Source organism: Notamacropus eugenii, chromosome 3 (assembly GCF_028372415.1).
Source record: "Notamacropus eugenii isolate mMacEug1 chromosome 3, mMacEug1.pri_v2, whole genome shotgun sequence".
NCBI lineage: Eukaryota > Metazoa > Chordata > Mammalia > Diprotodontia > Macropodidae > Notamacropus > Notamacropus eugenii.
In genome coordinates, this window is record NC_092874.1 from 103,393,110 (window position 1) to 103,414,344 (window position 21,235).

General features: G+C 37.0%; 1 protein-coding gene across 4 annotated transcripts in view; it reads left to right on the forward strand.

Moving 5' to 3' along the window:
- TPK1 (thiamin pyrophosphokinase 1) overlaps nucleotides 1-21,235 on the forward strand; it is a 463,926-nt gene that overhangs the window by 329,437 nt on the left and 113,254 nt on the right. For all 4 annotated transcript variants that reach the window (XM_072652445.1, XM_072652446.1, XM_072652447.1 and 1 more), the window contains one exon: nucleotides 17,040-17,151. In XM_072652445.1, coding sequence (XP_072508546.1) covers nucleotides 17,040-17,151 — 112 coding nt within the window. The remainder of the gene's footprint in view (nucleotides 1-17,039; nucleotides 17,152-21,235) is intronic.

Sequence of the window (21,235 nt, forward strand, 5' to 3'; positions counted from 1 at the left end):
ATTAATGGGTTCATTCTTGCTCATTGTGTTTGCTCTGACAGGTGTGGGAAAATGTGGATCTTCCCTTTTGTCAGACAGATGATATGTAGAATCTATTTGACCAAGACTTGGATGATCCAAGTCACAGTAACCCAAGAAACTCATTGGAATATAACCTAGCTTCTCATTGTAATATTAATTTTCTCATCAATTGTTAAACCAATCAGAATTGATCACCACCCTCAGGAATCATTACTTTTCCAATGGCACTGTCATTAGGGGTTTTTGGTTTAAGAGAGACAACCAAATAGCCATCCTCTTATTAATAAGCATGCTGGCATTATTAATAAAATGATTAAATTACTCCCAAAATATGTTTCTTGTATCTTTTTAAACACCACACTATTCCTGTAATCAAAATGTTCTATTTTGGAATATTCTCTCTCATGGTTTGAATTTGTGTCCTATCAAATTGCTATTCCATTTACTCAGAAGTTTTGATGAATAATTAGTTCCTTCCTTGGTACTTTATGTTTATAGATGATTAGGCTTTGGAATATATATATCCTAAGTCAAAGAACACTTCTTAAGAGCCTATTCATTGCCAGGTATTGTGTCATGTTGTCTGGATGCAGGTGCAAAGAATGAAATAGTCCCTATTTGCAAGAAGTTTGAGTTATAATTTCTAATATATTTTACTGATCCATTTCTATTTCTTCCAAGACTACTTGGATTTGATAATTATACCTTTGTATTATCATTGTAGAGAAAATAATACCAATCCTACATCCTTCTGAATTTTTTTTTTCATTTTTCTCTTAATAGTCTTGAGTTTAAAGCATCTTCTTGGAAACTTAATTGGAATAATGGTAAAGTTGTCTACTGTTATAATTTTAACGTATTAGCATAGCATAGCCTAGCTATCACCCATTTAGTAGCTTTGTAATTGTGGAGGCAACTTCCCATATTTCTGTTCAAACAGTTTGGTAGCTGAAGCTATATACATCCAGTATATATTTTGGAAGATTAAGTCCTTGATAGTTAATACATTTTGCTCTTATTATAAATTGTTTTTTATTTATCTTTTCCCCTAGTTTCTGGTAGTTTAAGGTAAATTTTTATTTTATGTGTGTTCTGCCTTTCAGCGAAGCTATGTGGTGGTGGTGGGTGCCTGGTGTGTATGTACATACAAAATTCTCTAAGCTTTTTAAAGTAAACCATCATATTATCTACAAATAGAGAAAATAACATGGTCTGGGCTTATGACCTTCAGTTCTTTTCTTTTGTCATATTTCTATAGGTATAGCAGATTGAAAGCTGGCCTTGGAGTCCGGTAGATTGAGCTACCAGTACTTCTTCTGGCTGTGTGACCTCATTGAGCTAATTACTTAATATCCCACTGCCCCATGCAGATTTCTAGCTATGCAAGTTTCCGAATAGATGCCTATCTCCGTTGGTTGAGGTAAATAAATAAATGATTGGAAGTAGTTGGAGCATATTTAACTTTTCAGGGTAGATAATTTTACAATATAAGACAAGCTTCTTTGCTTTTCTATATCCCATATTGTAAGTAATTCTTTAATTTCTCAACCTTATTGAGTAGTCTTTCAATTCAAATCAGTGATCTGTAATATGTGAATTATTTACTATTAAGTGTTTCTAGGATTCTTTCTTTGTTATTAAAGCTCTGTAATTTCTTGGCTTAATTTCTGAGATGAATAAAATTAGGACAATTTTCTCTGTTAACCTTCAGGATACTCTCTGGCAGTGTCCTTTGGATCTCACCAATTTTTATTTTGCCAGTTGTTTCCACTACTTCCAGGCAATTTTCTTATGTGATTCACTGCGGTATATAACATTTGTACTATTTCTTTATCTTTTCTCAATGACCAGTATTTACCACATTGTTTCACTGTCCTCTTGCTCTTTTGCTTTGGTTTGTAGAGTATACAGGTCTTTTCCCTTTGTATTATACAATACAAAGATTGTAAAAGATATAGTCTTTTAGTTTTAAAGTTTTTTAGTTTTCCCAGATATGATCTTTTAGTTTATCTTTTTTTCTTCCTTTATATTGACTGCCATCCCCATTCTTTTCTCTCCTAAACAGACCATTCTAATCCTTATATGGTCTTTAACTTTAAGATTTTTCCATAAATTCCATCTATCTAAACCATTGCTTACAACATTCTTAATAGACTTTTTTCAGAGATCTTTTTGTTGTTGTTGTATAGTCGTTTTCATTCATTTCTTTGTTTTTGTTTTTTGTTAAGATACTTTAGTAATTTGCCATTTCCTTCTCCAGTTTATTTTACAGATGAGGAAACTGAGGCAATCAGGGTGAAATGACTTGCTAGTCACAGCTAATAAACATCAGAGACCAGATTTGAACTCAGTTCTTCCTTACTCCAGGTCCAGCACTCTGTCCCCTGTACCTTGTCCTTTCTCCAATCAGAGATCTTATTTCAATCACTATTTATGGCTCATGGTTCTTAATTTAATGTCGTAATTGAAAGTTTAAGTCATTCTGAATTTTCTTGGAGCAGTTTTGTTCCCTCTTCAAGGGGCTTTGTTGTTCTTACTGCTATCATATTTGTTTGTTTTTTAAACCTTGGAGGAAGTATGGGGATTTTCTGAGCCAGAAGTGAACAGGGAGAACATGTCAGCCATAGGAAATGACCAGCGTATGAGCCTAGAGGAATACTTTGTGGGAAGAATAAGAAGTCCAGCTTGAATGGATTGTAAAGCTGATAGTGGGAATGACGTGTAATGAGTTTTGTGGGGCCCATTTGTGAAGGGCTTTAAAACCAGTCGTAGGAGTTTATATTTTATCCCTAAAAGCATGGGGGGCGGGGTGGGGATCACTAGAGTTTATTGAATTGAACAGTGATAATGTCAGGCCACAGTCTCTCTAGTCACCCACATTTGCAAGTTCAGTATCTTCCTCCATTCCTCACTTCTTCCTCACCTCATATATACATACAGTCAGTTCTCATGTCTTATTTTTCTTTCCACAACATTTTAGATAGATGATAGATAGACTCGTGTGTGTATTGTTGACCTGAAAACTTGGTTAAGAAAGGCAACAGGCTAATGCATACATTTTATGATTTAATTAATTAATTGATCAATTCCCTATTAAAGAAAACAGTTACATAATGCATTATGGAGCCAGAAATGTTCTGGCTACCCAGTGCAGAAATCTTCTGACTTATATACATTTTACTGTGAGAAAGAAACTCTCCTAATTAAGCAAACCATAAATTCAGTAAGACAGGACAATTAACAAAGCAATGTTGGTCAGGCCTTGGGATTCCAGGCTGGATAAACATATGTCTCGGTGATAAGGAAATCCCACCACTAGTGAGTGGCAGGCTTCCTGCCCTAAACAGATAACTGACATAGGAAAGGGTAAACAAAGTTCAATAGAAATTACGGCCTAAGATGTCTGTGCTTTCCTCACCATCAACACGCCACAACACAGCACATGTCCATAAATATCGAGATATGGAAAACGTCCCATTATTCAAGATAGTGTCCTAGGTTAAAGGTCTCTTAAGGAATGTAGAGTCAGCCTTAGCTGGCTTTGTTGACATAGGAGAGGCATTCTCTGAGTTTGCTTCAGAGAGAACAAAGAGATTATTCCAAAATTTTATATTAAACATTATCAGTATGTATCCTTCTTTCCACTTTTACTATTACTACCACCCTAGTTCTGTTCCTCATCACCTCTCCCTAGACTATGGTAATTGCAGGAGAGGTTGTGGAAGTAGAAACTGTTGGATTTGACCAGTGAGTCGGCAAATGGGATGATGATCTGAGTTTGTAAACCTGGGACCCTGGAAGGATGATGTTTCTCAGCAGGAACAGAGAAGATAGGATGAGGGTTACATCTTGAGGGAAAGATAATGATGAGTTTTGTTTTCAATATGTTGAGTTTGACATATTTCTAAGACATCCAGTTCAAAATGTCCATTAGACAGTTGCTAATACAGGACTGTCTCTCCTGAGAGTTTGTGTCAAGATAAACAAATCTATGAGTCATTTGTATAGAAGTCCTAAATAAATCCATGGAAGCTGAATAAGGTCACCAAAATTGGTCAAATAGGTAGAAGGTGAACCAGGGGAGAGTATTTTCATGAAGACAAAGAGATGAGGTAGCATCTAGGTAGAGATAGTGGTCACCAGTACACTATCAAATGCTTCAGAGTGGTCAAGGAGGAGGTTAAGAAAAGTTGATCATATTTGGCACTTCAAAGTTCATTGGTAACTTTTGAGAACAGTTTCATTTCAATTATGAGACCTGAAAACAAATTCTGAAAAATTGAGGAATGAATTGATGGCAACGTATGAAAAACACCTTCCTCCTCCTTTACCCCTTATCAGAAGTTTGCTGGTAAGGGGAAGATATGTAAGGCAAGAGGTTTTAGAAGTGGTTGGGTCTAGTGAAGGGAAGTGAGCATATTTGTTGGAAATAAGAACAGGACTAATTGCTAAGGTGAGATTCAAGATATGAGGGAGAGGAATGGAAAGGGATCCCCTTAGTCAAATATCATCCTTCCTACCCATGATAACACTTAATCTGTGCTTCTCATGTTTTAATCAGTGTTAAGGGTATTAATTTGACTTGCCAAACATTTATTAGAGGTTAGCTATCTAAAAAGTGTTTCCTATACTATCTATATAGACCGTTAAGTCCTTATATTCCAAATACTTAAAATGATAATTAGAGAAAAATTGTTTCTGTGTTGTATAGTAGAAAGGGCAAGGGCTGTTTTTGCTATTGGGATGATTCTATTTAAAAAGTTAAAATAAGAGCCACAGAAATTCCAGTCTACACATGCCTAAGTAAAGATGATGGTGAGGAGGAGGAGGATGTTGACAACCAAAATTTAAGATGTGCAGAGAGCTTTATATTATATTATCTCATTTGATTTGATCCTCCCAACAATCCTGTGGGAGTGTGTAAAAGTTCAGTTTCCTGAAGCATTTTTAATTCTTGTCCCACAAATACTTCTCTGATAACCATGCTGATTTTTCTATAAACAAATATGAAATCTCTTCTTTGAGGAAAAAAAAAATCATGCACACTAAATATACTTTAGGAATGTTATTAGCAGAAGAGGAAAAAACATATTAGACATCTACTACTCCATAAACCATCCCATACATTAGCTGCAATGTGTTCTTGAGATGCAGGAACAGTTTATGTTGTTTATTTGGACAGGAAAATAATTGGAACAATTCAAGTGGTTTTCTCCCCCACCATTCAACCTGGATGCATTGCCAAGAAGCTGCTCAGTAGAAGAGCAGAGCTCTTCCCTTGTGGGTCTCCTGATGAATAGCTAATCTAGAGGAAAGGAGGAGTCTAGTGGAAGAAAGTGCTTGTTTGTACTCACAGTAATCTTGGTGGTTGATTACCTACTGTAGGAGTATCTCCTCCTGCTGATTTATTACTTTGCAGAAGAACTGAGGGCAGTTAGAGAGAAAGTTGAAATATTTATTCGAATGCTCATTTTGCCAGCCACACATTTTCATATAACAAGAAACATTTGTGGGGGAGAGGGGAAAGGAAATCGGCTCAATATATTATCTGATTTTTCCCACCATTCCTAAAAAGAAAATAAAAGTCTTTGAACTATAGAATGCACTAGAGATGTCCAATTTAGAGTTCTAGAATCACAGCTTCAATAAGAAGATAAAATTGGAAAATGAAATTTAGACATATTATTATTCTAGAATAGTTTCTCAGAACCTTTCTCAAAAAAACTTAAAATATATGCACATCCACACATAACCTCTTCTCGCTCTTCCTCCCTCACCCCTACACCAAATGGGGTATCTTCACCTAGAGATATCTCACAAAATGTAGGGCATTTTAAAACTTAAACATTAAGACAGAAACTCTCAATAGCATAAATAACTATGGTATTTCTTTCCTTTGAGACCTTACTGTTCTAAGCAGGGTACAAAATCGTAAGCATATATATTAAGCCAGTTTTTCAACTCTGAATTTTCAAAAGACTTTTCAATTATTTTCTTTTCCTGTTTTACAATATTATTGGTAATGAGGGATGGTAATCTTTTTTAATCCCTCCAGAATTATTGGGACAAAGGAAAGGAAGGTATGTGGATGGGGAGATTAAAAGAAAGATGCATCAAATAGCCATTAAGAACTACTATATAGCATAGTCAAGCACTGTGCTGAGTCCCTGCCTTCAATGGCTTAAAATCTAATGAAAGAAAACAATGATGAAAGGAAGCTGAACGGGGAAGGTGAAGGGGGAGGAGGGAAGAATGGTGGCAGAAATCCGAAGGAGTTCAGCTGTGTGAAGAGATGGCTTGGCTTGGGTGCCTTCCTTAAATGGAGGTATTGGGAGAATCTCTTCACTAAGCTGCCCCAAAAGAGGATTCTCTATCAGAAAGGCAAAAGGTACTAATGAAGTGTGATTTTTTTCAAGCAGGGCTGATGCAATCTAACAGGAAGATGAGCTTCCTGGGCATGATAGAGAAATCCAAAGGGGTGCAGCCGGGTAGGAAATGGGGTGACAGAAAGATGATGCAACCACGTGTTCCCCTCCTAATGAAAGCAGAAAATTGAGTGTCGTTTATAAGCCAGGCATTGTGCTGGACTCTTGGGATATCAAGTGTTGCTCTACCTGTCCCTAAATGAATTTGTATTCTAGAAAAGGAGACAACATTTGGTGGAATGGTGGCTAGAAAAAAAATGTTGCTTCTGGAAAGGTGAATGGAGTCATAGGACCGTCAATACTTTACATTTTTCCTGGAAGGATTTAGCAAGTATTGAAATAAATAAATATAAGGTAAGTAGAGATGAGAGAGACCACTTAACACCTGGGGGAATCAGGTGAGGTTATGTAGAGGAGATAACACCTGAATTGAATACTGAATAAATAAAGACTATAAAAGAAGTGAGAAAGTGATTCCTTCCGGGCATGGGATGTTATGGATTTGGTGGGAAGAGTTTTGAACTTGTATTCAGTCTTCCTGACTGTGGCACTTCCTAGCCTGTGACTCCTGGTGGGTCATTCCTCTACTTTTTGCCTTCTTTTTCTCAACTACAGACTGAGAGTGATACTGAAGGGTTATAGAGGAAATACCTTTTAATTCTATAGAAAATGGATGGGTTTAGTTCTTCATATATGTGACTTATAGAGAGATGACAGGAAGAAAAAGTTAATAGGTCAGTAACCTACTCAGTATCACTGGTTTACCTGGGAACAAACCAGTTTGGGATAGTGAAGACATTTATCTAATAAAGGATTGTCTGATTTGTCTTTTTTTTCATCATGTGACAGCATATTTTAGAATATTTTTCCATATATAAAGTTCCAGAATCCTTGTTTTGTTCCCAGGCTCAGCTCAGAAGCTGTCTTCTGCAGGAAGCCTTCATTGTTCTTCTTATATGTGTGTATGTATATATCCCTCCTGCAGTGCCCCCCCCACTCCAGTACAATCTTGATGATGATGATAAATATTAACAATGACTAGCATTCATTTAATTCTTTAAAGGTGACAAAACATAAATATTATCTCACTTTATCTTTGTTGACCTGAAAACTTGGTTAAAGAAAAGGCAACAGGCTAAATGCATACATTTTATAATTTAATTAATTAATTAATCAATTCCCTTTTAAAGAAAATGGTAACATAATGCATTATGGAGCCAGAAAAAATGTTCTGGCTCCCGATACCAAGAATTGGGCAGCCTTAAATCTGTTTTAGGACAAAGAAGTGTTCTGTGTCCTTCAGATTTATGGTCTCCATAAGTGATTAACTAGACCATTAGAAAGGAATTTCTTAATTGCATAGGTTGTAAATACAATAAGATAAAATTTGACAAAGTTTCAAATAGAAATTGCGACCTAGGAAGTCTGTATTTTCTTTACCATTAACATGCCATAACATAGTATATGTCTACAAATATTAAGATATGGAAAACGTCCCATTATTCAAGATAGTGTGTTAGGTTAAAGATCTCTTAAGGAATGTTAAGTCAGCCCTGGCTGGCTTTTGTTGACATATGAAGAGGCATTCTCTGAGTTTGCTTCAGAGAGAGCAAAGAGATTATTCCAAAATTTTATATTAAACATTATCATGTTCCAAACAACTTTTGAAGGGAGTTGTATTATAGTCCTCATATTACATGTAAGGAAACTAACAGATAGATGGTAAGTTGCCCAGGGTCTTGGTCTCTGTGTACACACACACACACACACACACACACACACACACACACACACACACACACACACACACACACACACACACACACACACACACACACACACACACACACACACACACACACACACACACACACACACACACACACCCCCACCCACCCATTGCTTGAGGTCAAATTTCTTGATTTCAAGTCTAGTACTGTATCCACTGTGCCTACTTACTACCTAGCTGCCCCTTGAAAATAACTCCTTCAGAGTACTGTTTTTGTTGATTCTGCTTTTGGATCCCAGCCCCTGGCACAGTAACTTGTACAGTTAGGTACTTAAACATTTGTCAAGTTGGATTAAGGAAGAACTCAAAACCACTCACATTTCCCTTTCTGTCAGCAGACTTTGTTGGGTTATAATGTAGCTCATGTTAGAAATGTAATTCTTGTGACTAAAAGCATTTGCAAAACTTTCAGAAAAAAATGTCACTTGTGAGACTACCTTCAGGATCACAGAATCTCCAATTTGGAAGGGATCTCAGAGGTCGTGGAGTTTAAAGTGAATCAGAAAGCATGATTTCCCAGCATCCTATTCCCCATAGCAGATTTAATAGTCATCCATAGTTTTTGCTTGACGACCTCCATAGAGGGGAAACATAACCCCGTTCTGGAATAGGAGAAGTTAAAAGGTCAAAAACAAACATTTGAATTTCCAAGCAATCCAGACCAACAAGCATTTCAGATATTCCTATTAAAAAATGATTCACAAGATTCCTTTAGTTCAATAAACTATTGAAATATGTAGATGGAATCATCAGAGCTGAAATATCACAGTGCAAAAAAATAACTCTTACTCATATTTTTCAAGTATCCTATCTATATAAAACATGAAACAGTATTGTGACAGATATATCAGTGTAAGCAAGTAACCTAATATTGTCCAGAATTGTTTTGTATGATAATCCCAGGAACCTTTTCCTGTGGTTCCATATAATATTGCAGAATAAGAGAATGCGGAAGGCCTCCTCACTTAGGAGTTCCATAAATACTGCTTTATTTAATTAGGGGAGTCCTTTGTTATCTACCATAGGCATATCCATAGACAGATAACCTTCAAGAATCAAAATTGTCTAAATTTTGACCATCCTCCCAGGCTTACATCTAGATATCATCCTTGACTTTCTCCTCCTCCTCCTCCCCCATCCAGTCTTATGCAAAGACCTGTTAATTGTACCTTTGTAAAATCTCTCATATCCCGTCTCTCTCCTAACACTACTACCACCTGGTGCAGAGCCTCATCTTCTCATGCCTAAATTATTTCAGTGCCTTCCATTTGGTGATCCTTCCTCAGATCTCCCATCTTTCATTCAGTTGTCAGGTCTGACCATGTTGCTACCCTATTTAATCCATCCAAGTGCTTCTTCTCATCTCCAAAAACAAATACAAAATCTCTCCTACCTATCTTTTATCTTCTTACTCCTTACTCCCATTTACTCTGTGGTCTAGTGACAATGGCCTCCTTGCTGTCTTGAACAAGACACTCATTTTCTTGACTTCCATTATTTTCATTGTCTTCATGCCTGGAATTCTCTTCCTCTTCATTTCCATCTCCTCTTCCTCTTGTCCTGTTCCAAGTCGCAGTTACATAATTCTACCATCAACAAGAAGCCTTTGATGGTCATCCTTTTTGCTAGAGCCTTCCTTCCTTCTCTTGATTATTTCCTATGTATATAGCTTGTTTGTACACAGTTGTTGACATGTCTCTCTCATTTGGAATACCTGAGAGCAAGGATTTTTAATTTTTTGATGGGGAGGACTTTCTTTCTATCCCTAGTGCTTAGTACAGTACTTGTCACATAGTAAAAAAAATCAATAAATGCTTGATTGTTGATTGACTAGGACAATATGCCTATTCAGGAAAATGTGACTCAAAGGCTCATTCTCCTTTTTGTCCCTTCATGGCCCTCTGGTTCTGTGGTTGCGCAAGATGTTTGCTGATAAAATTGTTTGAGGACCTGGGATAGGTATCACAGGATGAACTCCAGACTTTTACCTTCATGTGATTCTCACCTGTCCATACTGAGGCTAACTATAGACCAGAGATTTTTGGTGTGATTAGCTATAAGGTAAGGAGATGGACATGCTCTAGCATCCTGATTAGATAGATGGAGGCAGTCTCATAGGCTTGTCGTTATTATTAAAACCTGCAGTCTTCCATTCTTCAACATCAGATTAAAAACAAAAACCAGGTTTAGCACCTTTGATTTTCAGTTGCTTTCTTGATCTGTCTCTTACATACCACACTTGGATATTTTAGCTTCCTAAGCATCTACAATTGGGAATTTGCTATCAGAATCAAATACTGCCTTTTTAAGGATTTAAAGACATACTGATAATTGAGTTGTAAATGGTTAGAGCTTTTGTCTTAGTATTTTGGCCAATATTTGTCTACAGTGACCTTTGTCTTTTAACTCTTTGGTTCATCTATTTCACATTAATCAGTATTCCATGTGTTCTGCCTTCTAGCTTGGCTCTTTGAGTGAGAAAGGAGAGCTCAAGCATAGAGCCTCTATTCAGTATAACTGACATTGTAATACAGTTTTGTGAAGTGCTGTATTTAAGCTTTTATCATTTGTTGTTTTTTGTGTTTAAAGTAATGCATTCATCAACTTTCTCGGAATTGCAGTGAGACCACTTTATCAATTTAACTCTATACAAGCAATGATTAAGCTCCTGCTATATGCAAAGGCTATAAAGGGACAATTTTAGGGTAAGATTCCTTGTCTTTTTTTTTTCTATACCTTCTTATCACAGAATAACCCTTGTCTTCAAAGAGAGCTGTGGGCATAAAGGACAGGAATAAAACAGGAACCGGCACAATGATTCATGAGAAGGGATGGATGCAATTGATTATTTAATGTACCTGTAGTCTCTAGTAATGGCATAAATCCCCAGAGAAGTTCTGGGTTGTCAGACTGTATGCTTGCTTATGTCAAATCACATATAGGCTAGCATGTATTAAGAGTTCTACAACCAGGAGAACTAGGAAGTAGTCTGCATAAGGAGGAGAATGAATTGTTTTCTAAAATTGCCCTGACACCCTGCTCTGACACCCTCCCCCACCCCCACTCCCACCCCGTAAGGATGGGGAGGGAATGGTTTTCCACAGTACAACCCAGAGGATTTGTGCTTGTTATTATCCTCTTTGAGCAAGAGTTTTACTAAAGGATAAAAATCCATGAAGACTGAAATCATCAGTATCTGACTCAGCAGACAATATTTTTTAGAGAAAGAACACTTTTGGTTGAATGGAGGCCAAGAGCTACCTATATGTAAGCTAGCAAGCCAATTCCCAAATGACTGTATCTGATGATTCTTATGATAATAGAGAAAGAGAATGGTTTTATAGAAAGACTAAAAGAAAAGCTTAGGTAATATTATATCTTTTAAATAATTGAAAAACAAGGTGGTATAATAATAAAAATAAATGTAATCTATAAATAAATATATAAAAATAGTAAAATAACATCAGTAATGGCATTTATGTAGTGCTTTCAGTGTGCTAGAAATTGTGCTAAGTGCCTTGTAAATACAATCTCATTTGATCATCCCAACTACCCTGGGAAGTAGGTGCTATTTTATAGTTGAGGAAACTGATGCAAGCAGAATAAGTGTTTTACCTAGTCACACAGCAAATTAGTCTGAGCCTGTATTTGCATCTAATTATTCCTTAGTTCAGGAGCAATGTTCTACCCACTCTGCCAGCTAGCTGCCTCTTTTATGTTATTTCTAGCATAATAAGGTTTTGCTGAGAACTTTCCATGTGCTTTATGTCAAAAAGAAATTCTCTTATATCTCTGATCCCTATTAACTGAAAAAAAAATCCCTCTTAATTTTGGTAAAAATTCTTAAAGGAAATTTGCTAGAGCATTGTACAGTGGGGGTATCACAAAGTTAAGAAAATAGGAGAAAAGAGTTTTTTAATTTTTAAAGATAACCCTTAACTGATATTTCAAATCAGCTCAAGTAACAGATTAACAGGTGTTTGGTTGATTTACTTTATTAAATCCTAAGGTACTTTTTTCTGGTACCATGAATATAAAGAAACTCTTCATGACCCCATTTTGGGTTTTCTTGGCAAAGATATTGAAATGGTTTGCCATTTCCTTCTCCGGCTCATTTTACAGATAAGGAAACTGAGGCAAGCAGGGTTAAGTGACTTACTCAAGGTCACTTAGCTAATAAGTGTCCGAGGCTGGATTTGAACTCAGGTCCTCCTGACTCCAGGCAGGGTGCTCTCTCCATTGTGCCCCCAAAGTTGCATAGTTACATAAAGAACTAGGGGCTAGTATAATTCTGTTTTCTTTACACTAGTACATTTTCTTCACCCTTCTTTCTTTATACTAAATTAATTTTATGAAAAAGAGGAAGAAATGTATTTCATTTAGGGTATCACCTTCTTCCCTATATGATTTCATCTGAGACTATTGGGCCATATTCTCAGAGAAAAGCCTAATTGGTTTAATCTAATCTCATCATTGGTTATCCTTTTTTGATCCAACTGGTTCTTCCAGCTAACTAGATAAATACAATCTAGCAGGAGTACACATGTACTGAGACCATCACCCAAACTCACGTATAGAGACAAAAGGAGATGGGATCCTAAAATCTTCCAAATGGTGAATTCCCTGGGTCACATGGTCATAAATCATTTTCATCCACATGACATGTCACATAGTTTTTTTCTAAGAATGCAGATTATCAGCATCAGAAAAAGCAGGATTCAGAATTTGGTGGTCTATGTTGCCTATAGCCTGGTCTGGTTTCTGTTGGTCAAAGGGGGAGTTGAAGGTTGGAGACCACCAGCAGATGGGTATACATCCAAGATGCGTTGCCTCATATTCTCTTCTTCCATGCAAATTTATTCATGAGTCCTTTGGACTGAGAAGAGATAGGAAGTCAGCTGTACTATGACATGTCTGTGGTGAATATGCTTACAGCAGCTCCATGTTGAGGTTTGTGTGAAGACAGCTTGTTTGCTTTGCTAACATATCAATCCAATCCAACAAAATTAAATTAAAGTACTTATTCTGTATAAGATTTTGTAGTGAGTGTTTATATGTCAGCAACAACACAAGGAGTCAGAAAACTTACATTTTGGCAAGGCAGGGAGTAGCTTCTAAATAATTCTGTTGATGAATGTGTAAATGATAATACCAGGAGGGAAAATGTGTTCATAGATGGTAAGTAATGATTAGGAAATATTTATTCATTCAGAATAAAAAATAACTAGTTCCTATTTGTAGGTCCTAAATCCACCTTCCTGATTCATGCATTATCTAAATACTTGCCATGTCAGCACTTAAAAAGGGTAGAGACTGTCTCTTGTATTTTTAATATAATAGGTAACACACTGTGAGCACTCAGTAAATATTCATTGATGGTAATGCTAGCCTCATTTCAGCCTTCTAGCACCACAGAAGCAACAGGAGATAGACAGCATCTTAGAATTTGATTTAACTAGGTCTATGACTTCATATTGGCTTCCTGTAGGGTTAAAGATAGAAAATTTTCAGGGAAACAAAATGAATAAAAGTAGATTCCTCCGTATTTCCATGTCCTTTGGGATAGTGACAGAAAAGCGTCTAGTAGCAAATAAAGTCTTGCTCTCTAAAGACTGACCTCAAAACCAATAATTTCTTTCTTTTCATGACCAGACTTTCTTCAAAGCAGATTCAAACATTTACTTAACGAATCTGTTAATATTGGGATTTGTAAAATATTATCCTGGCACTATTTAAAAGAAAAGAATCTGTGACAGGATGAAGGGAGGAAGGAAGGAGAAAGAACAAGAATGAAGGAATGAAGAAAAAGAAAGAAAGGATGTCACTAAACTTAAGGGGAAAATCACTAATTATATTTAATTTATTTCTTAATCATTAGTCTTGATCTTTCAGCTTCTGGAACTGTGAAGTGAAATGAGGATTAAATATTTTTTTTATTTTTATTTCCTTACAAATCCTCATTTTTTTTTTTTTTTTTAGTAAAACAAGTATTATCCAAAATCAGAGATTATAAACTTTGTAATCCTGGCTTTTAAAATAATGTGAGTTCCATGTCTACCAAATTTTCTCTTCAAATTTCTTCCTTCATTGCATTCTCTATTTATCTTCTGTATATGAACTATATTTGATCTTTCCTAATTGAACATTTAAAGAAAATTAGAAAACATATTCTGTGGGAGGAGCAAATGGCTTGATGGTATAGTATTGCCTTTTTATTAGTCTGTATGCCTTATATTTCAACTCACCTTGAGTCATTTTTACAGTAGAGATGTCAGCAACTAACCACATTAGGGCAGGGACTCAACATTCCGGCACATAGGGAAGAAAAGAGAAAACTGAAATAGAAAGATATTTGTTGAAGAGGAAGGGGTGATACAATGGTGATACAATGGTGATACAAAGGGTGATACAGAATCTCAATCACAAAGGACCTTAGTGGTTACTTAGTCTATTCGGTACATGACTGAAAAACCCTTGTGACATATCAAATAATTGGTCATCAAGCCTTCTGTGGAACTCCTCACCCAAGGACTTAACCTATTTTCTAATGATCATTACTACATTGTTTGTTTATTTTTTCCTCAGTTCAAGTCATCAGGCCTCTATAACTTCCCTTTAATATTCCTAACTCCAAATCTAATTACTATTCCACATAAGATGGTATTTAAAGACAACCTAACAACTGTTCACCCTGAGTCTTCCCTTCTTTACATGAAACACCCCCAGCTCCTTCAGAAGATCCTAATGTGGAAGGATCTTGAGGCATTTTCCTGTAACACTTCTCAGGAAACATTTTTCCAACTCACCCCACCAAGGCAGTTCAGCACCTTCTCTGTGGTTTATAGTCTTAGCTTCCCAGAGCACCGAGAGTTTAAGCCAAAGGATTTATTCAGGGTGGCAAAAGCAGCTAGTCCTGGCTTCAAAGCCAGCTTTCTATCACACTATCCTACTGCTCTCTGGTTTGTCAACATTCTTGCTAAATGTGATGCTTACAACTGAACATGTGCTCTGGATAGTCTCTAAATGGTGTTGAGTATGGTGGGACTGTCATGACCCAATCTATTTTGGGGAAGACACAGCTATTTTTTTTTTAATGCTATCTATATACACTCACTCATTTAGCTGCCATGTTGCATAATTTGTTCATTCAATTTATATTCCAATAAAATTAGACTCCTAGTTTTCTTTTCTAGGTTCACTATTATATGGCCTCCCTTTACCCCTTTCCCCCAAAATCTGGTTATTTGTGGTTAATTTTTTATTAACTCCGGTGTAAAATATTAGGCTCATCCTAATTAAATATCCTTTCATTTGATTTGGTCCAAGGTTCTAGTCTGTTGGGATCTTTTTTTTTTTTTTTTGCATCAAAAAAAAAATATGTATGTCTAAGTCAGGATACAAAGACAGAAAACAGCCTCTGACCTCTGGAACTTACCTGTGACTTACAGGACATAACATATATATGGCAAATAATTTTAGGGAAAAGGTAACATTATCAACTAGAGAACAGGTGGAGAAGGAAGAATTAGGAAAGGCCTTCTCTGGGAAGTGACCAAAGGACTCGGCCTTCAAGGAATTTAGGGGTCTTAATAGACATAGGTGAGAAGGGGGAATGCATTCCACCAATGGGGGACAAATCGGCAAAGGCATGGAAACGAGATGAAATGTTGTACAGTAAGGAAGAGCAAAGAGACTTTATAAACTCAGTCGTAGTACTTTGTACATGGTAGATTCAGCAAGTGTTTGCTTGCTAAGTTTAACTGAGATGTCTTTCCTTTCACATTATGGTTCTTTGCCCCCTAAAACCTGGACTTTCACCACCTTCCTCAGCTTCTTTTCTCTTTTGATTGGAGAGATGGAGGGTAGAGCCTCTTCTCACTGCTGTCTTTTATAGAGGGCAAAAATTGAACTTTGTGGCTCACTCCACCCTGCATCTGTTGCTTGACCTGTTTTCAGTTCCATGGAACAGTCTCCCCTCCCACTTCCTGCCTTCTTTTGTGTGTTGGGTTATAAGCTTCTTGAGGGCAAAGACTGCCTTTCTTTTTATTAATTCTTAGCATACTATCTGTCGCATAGGTACTTCATAAATATTTATTGGATGTGATTGCACTGGAACAGTTGGTTGGCACTGTGGGTGAAGTGGTAGGCCTGGAATAAGGAAGACCTGCGCTCAGGTGTGACCTTGGGCAAATCTCTTACCTGCTTTCTGTCTCAGTTTCCTCATCTGTAAAACATGGATAATAGTAGCACCTACCTCAAAGGGTTTATTGGGAGGATCAAATTATTTGTAAAGTATTTAGTGCACTTGGGCAGCTAGATGGCACAGTGAAAGTGTGCCAGGGTTAGACTCATCTTCCTGAGTTCAAATCTGGCCTCAGATACTTGCAGTTTGTGTAACCTTGAGGAAGTCACTTAACCCTGGTTACCTCAGTTTCCTCATTTGTAAAATGAGGTGGAAAAGAAAATGACAAACCACTCCAGTATCTTTGCCAAGAAACCCCAACTGGGGTCATGAGGAGTTGGGCAGGATTGAAAAATGACTGAACAAAAAAAAAAAATAGCACAATGCCTCAAACGTAGTAGGTACTTAGTTATCATTCCTTGTTCTCCCTTGCCAAAACAGAAACCTTCCTTGTGATTCTTGGAGTAAATGTTGAAACCCCTCTCTTTCGCAGAAATATCCTTGCCAGAGTCTCTGGACATCTACTACTTCAGTGACTTCCTGAGCATTTTGAGATCCGTTTGGGGAAGTATTTTCCTTTGGTGGTAGGACTTCTTAATAAAACAGTTTCTCTTTTTTGTAGGGAAAGCACAAATTGCATGTTGACACGGGATTTGAAGGCAATTGGTGTGGCCTTATTCCTGTTGGACACCCTTGTAAGCAAGTCACCACAACTGGCCTAAAATGGAACCTCAGTAAGTAAAATTTCCTTTTGATTCTTGATAAAAGTCGTTTTGAAATTTTTAAAAATCAAACTTATTTTTCCCCAGAGTTACAACATACTTGTATAATTCCTCTAGTGCATGTGTGCGATCTTTCTGTCTCTCCCTCTCTCTGTCCCTCTCTGTCTCTCTTGTCTCTCCCTCTCTCTGTCACTCTCTCTGTCTCTCTCTGTCTCTCTGTCTTGCTTTCTCTCTTGTACTCACTGATGTTTTCTCAACTTAGAACTAAAACTTGGCAGTTTTTTGGACAAATTCTGTGTGATATTTGAATGGAAAATGTTCAGCTACATAGTATGATTTGAAAGAAGGAAGGCCTTGTATGAACTTATCCTGTATCACCACAAATTCATTCTTGAAATACCACTGTTATACATTCATTTCTTTGGGTTAAGTATTGACCTTTGAAGATTATTTTTAATGCATATTTATCTGTGAAAGGTAACATCTTTAGTCAGTAATGCCTTAAATATGAATTGAGGTCCTCCTAGTATTGTGTATGAGAGGAAATTTTTGGAACCAGGAGAATGCTGAAGAATTAGGAAGTGAACAGAGGTCTGAAACAGAAGCCAAAGGACTCAGGGAAGGATGGTGACATGTCTGGAAGTAGATGGTTCTGAAAACAAAACTTACCATTAAAACGATATAATATTATCTATAGAAAAGACATTATCCATTATGCCTAGAACCAAGTCAGTTAGCCATCGCGTAATTTCCCCCTTGGACAGACGTTATTCTTACATAAAGAAACAGTCAAAGACTATGAAACTTTGCCAGCTGTTGAAAAGATTTTCCACTATATTTTATACTGACTAGGCCTTACTTATACTCCTACACTCTGACTTGAAAAAGGGAAAGGCTAAATGTAACTGAATAAATACTGATTCCAATTAAATCCTTCAGGCGTTTTAGACTGTCACAAGGTAGACCAACGCCACCCACACATTTGTAGCAAATTGACTGGACTGATTGCAAAGGGATTTCCATTTGAGGAGACTGACCACCATCTTAATCCATTTCTTCATGAAATGTAAAAGCTTCAAAATTGTATGGAAAAATAAAATTTTATTCAAGATGATGACACTGAGCCTAAGGATTTAAAAATTCTCAGAAATAGTTCAGAAATAATTAGAAGGCACTGCTGGTATTTTAATACATACTTTTAGAGAATTCATCAGAAGACCTTCCAGACCTGGTTCTCCTAAACTCACAGAAGTATGTGACAGGCTTTTAAGTTGTTTAGCTGAGACTGAGGGGGGGTATCTTATTGGAGGCTTTTTAGAAAATTTTCCCCCTTAAAACAACTGCTTCCCTTTTTTGAATGCCTTTATATTTCAAGGTCCTGAATCTGGCATGACCCTCAGTTTCAAGAACATAAAACAGAATAAAAAAGATCTTGTCTCCTTTATCTGTTCCCTTCATCCTCCCTCAGCCACAAATGTCAAACTAGAATAAAGAAAAGGTTTTTGGAGGCTTGTCTTTTGTCATATACCCCTCTTCTCAGTTTCCTCTGATATCCCATTCCGCAAAACTAGCTTTGTCTCTCCCATAGAGAAATTAGTAACATAGTTTTCTGAATTCGCAATTCTATGTGAAGAGCTTGTTTTTCCCTGAAAAAAGAAAGAATGTTGGCAATGTTTGGTAAGTTAGAGCCCATCTACCTTTGTTATCTTGGAGAATGGTCTGAATCAAAAAGCATCTTTCAAATCTCTCATCTTATTTTACCCAGGTTATAAACTAATGGAGAAAAAAAAATATTTAAAAATTTGTGAAAGTGAGGTAGGATTACAAGATCATAAAGCTACTTGATGGCAGAGCCAACACCAGATTTAAGGTTTCATTTCTTCTGTTTTAAGTTGTGACCTGGCAAATGTACAAACATCTTGGAGTCTGAAAATGCAGGTTCTGGTCCCCTACTCTCTCATTTATTACTTCAAGAACCTTGTAAAATACATATTTCTCTAGTACTAAGCATCTTCATTTATAGAATGATAGGTTGGTTTAGATCTGTCTTAGCTCTGTCTAATATTGTACAATTTTATGATCAAGAAACTGTAGACATTGAGCATAGCAAAGTGTAAGGGATGTCTTGTGGGAGGGGTGAAACCTTTGACCTTGGACATTAAGAGAAAACCACAGGAAAGCCAGATTCCCTCAGTTAATTCTCACAGTTACATGGGATTTCTGAAGAAACGGAATATCCTTCTCAGCAAGCATTTCCTCAGTCTCACTATTAGCCAGGAACTGTGCTAAGTCCAAGGGGTTGAAAAGAAGTAAAAAATAGTTCCTCCCCTCTAGAAGCTTACCTTCTGCTGGGAGAGACAACATGTAATTAGGTACATACAAGCTTTTACATAATATCAGTCTGGGGCATAGAGGCTTAGGGGAGTGGGGAACCTTTGGCCTCAAGGCCACATTTGACCTTCTAGGTCCTTGGGTGCAACTTTTTGACTTAAGTCCAGGTTTTACAAAACAAATCCTTTTATTAAGGGGATTTGTTCTATGAAGTTTGGATTTGGTAAAAGGGTGCACTTGAGGACCTAGAAGACCACCTGAGGCTGCAGGTTCCTCTTCCCTGCATGATCTTAAGGGAGTTGGGGGGAGATGAAGACCAGACTGGGAAGATCCTTCTGCAGAAGGCGGGACTTGAGTCTTGAAGGAAGCCTGGGAAACCAAGAGATGACCAAGATGATGCAAAACATTGGCATGAGGGATTGCCAGTACAAAGACATACAGACAGGCAATGAAACATCCAGTTTGAGGAACTGCAAATTACCTTGGCAGCAGAATAGGGATAGATTTGAGTTTGCAGGAGGGATGCCAGTTAAAAGGCTATTGGAATCATCCAAAAGACAGTTATAGATAGACTGAAGCAGGGCTATAGCTGTGTGAATGGAGTGAAGGGGGAAGGTAGAAATTATAAGGTTTAATTGATTACAAGGTTTAATTGATTATAAGGTTTAATAATAAGGGTAGGCTGTGAAGAACCTATCTCTGGAGCCACCACCAGAACTCAAAGTTCTAATGAAACATCTCTGGGCTACTCCCAAACATTAGCTGTGCTTCATGCTCTCTGTACTTACTTCTGCCCTAGGGTCCATTCCTTCCTGGGGCACTACTTTCTGAGAGGTGTCAGCAATTCCAGAAGACAAGATCATCCATGTTAATGAGTACAAATGTGTTCTAGCCCTTTTCTAGGAAACATATTTACATTTTAAAGAGGCCTTCTGGAGATTCTGACTTAACAAGATATTATCTCTCATTAGAATTTTAAATTACCATTCTGGTGTGGGGGAGTGGGCTGGATGTGGGAGGAGATAGCATACAGTTAGTCAGATTCAGAATTGTGAATGCCTTTCAGTTTAATCACTAAGAACCAGCCTTTTCTATCTACAATACCTTCATTATTCTAGGAAAGCTGAAAAGAAAATGTATGCCTTATAGAAAAATGCCTTATAGAAAGATGGGACGGTATGTTAGAAGCTTTAGAACATCACTAGAGGCAAAACAAGTATTCAGAGTCTCCAGTTCACTTTCCCTAAACTCAGTAGTCCCTCTTGAATGGGTGATTTCAAGTCAGCGGCCACATAAGGAAAATGGAAGGTCACATTCAGAACATATAGATCTCAAATGAAATTTTGGGCACAATCAGCTGTTCTCTTATATTATGGCAAACTACATGAATGTGGTTGTTAGAAGAAGGCCCCAAACACTTCCATATTTCTCTGTTATGATTGGACGAGGACAAAGAGATGGTATCTTTGACTTTTGGGGCTGCTGTTAATGCCACTGGTGTGAGAACCAATGAAGATCTACAAAGAAAGTGATTGCCCAAATATGGAAGCTGCTGGCATTCTTTTATATGCAGAGGAAACCAAAATTCTCTATTTGTACTAGGATATTTCTAACACTCTTTTTTTTATTTCTCTTTTAAAAGTGATACCAGGTAAGGCCTAGCATTAGAGTGTGGACTTTAAGCATTCTAATTCTTCATTCTTAAAGACCTTGAACTTGGATCTGAAAGGAGATATTCATATCTGTATCTTCGCAGAATAATGTG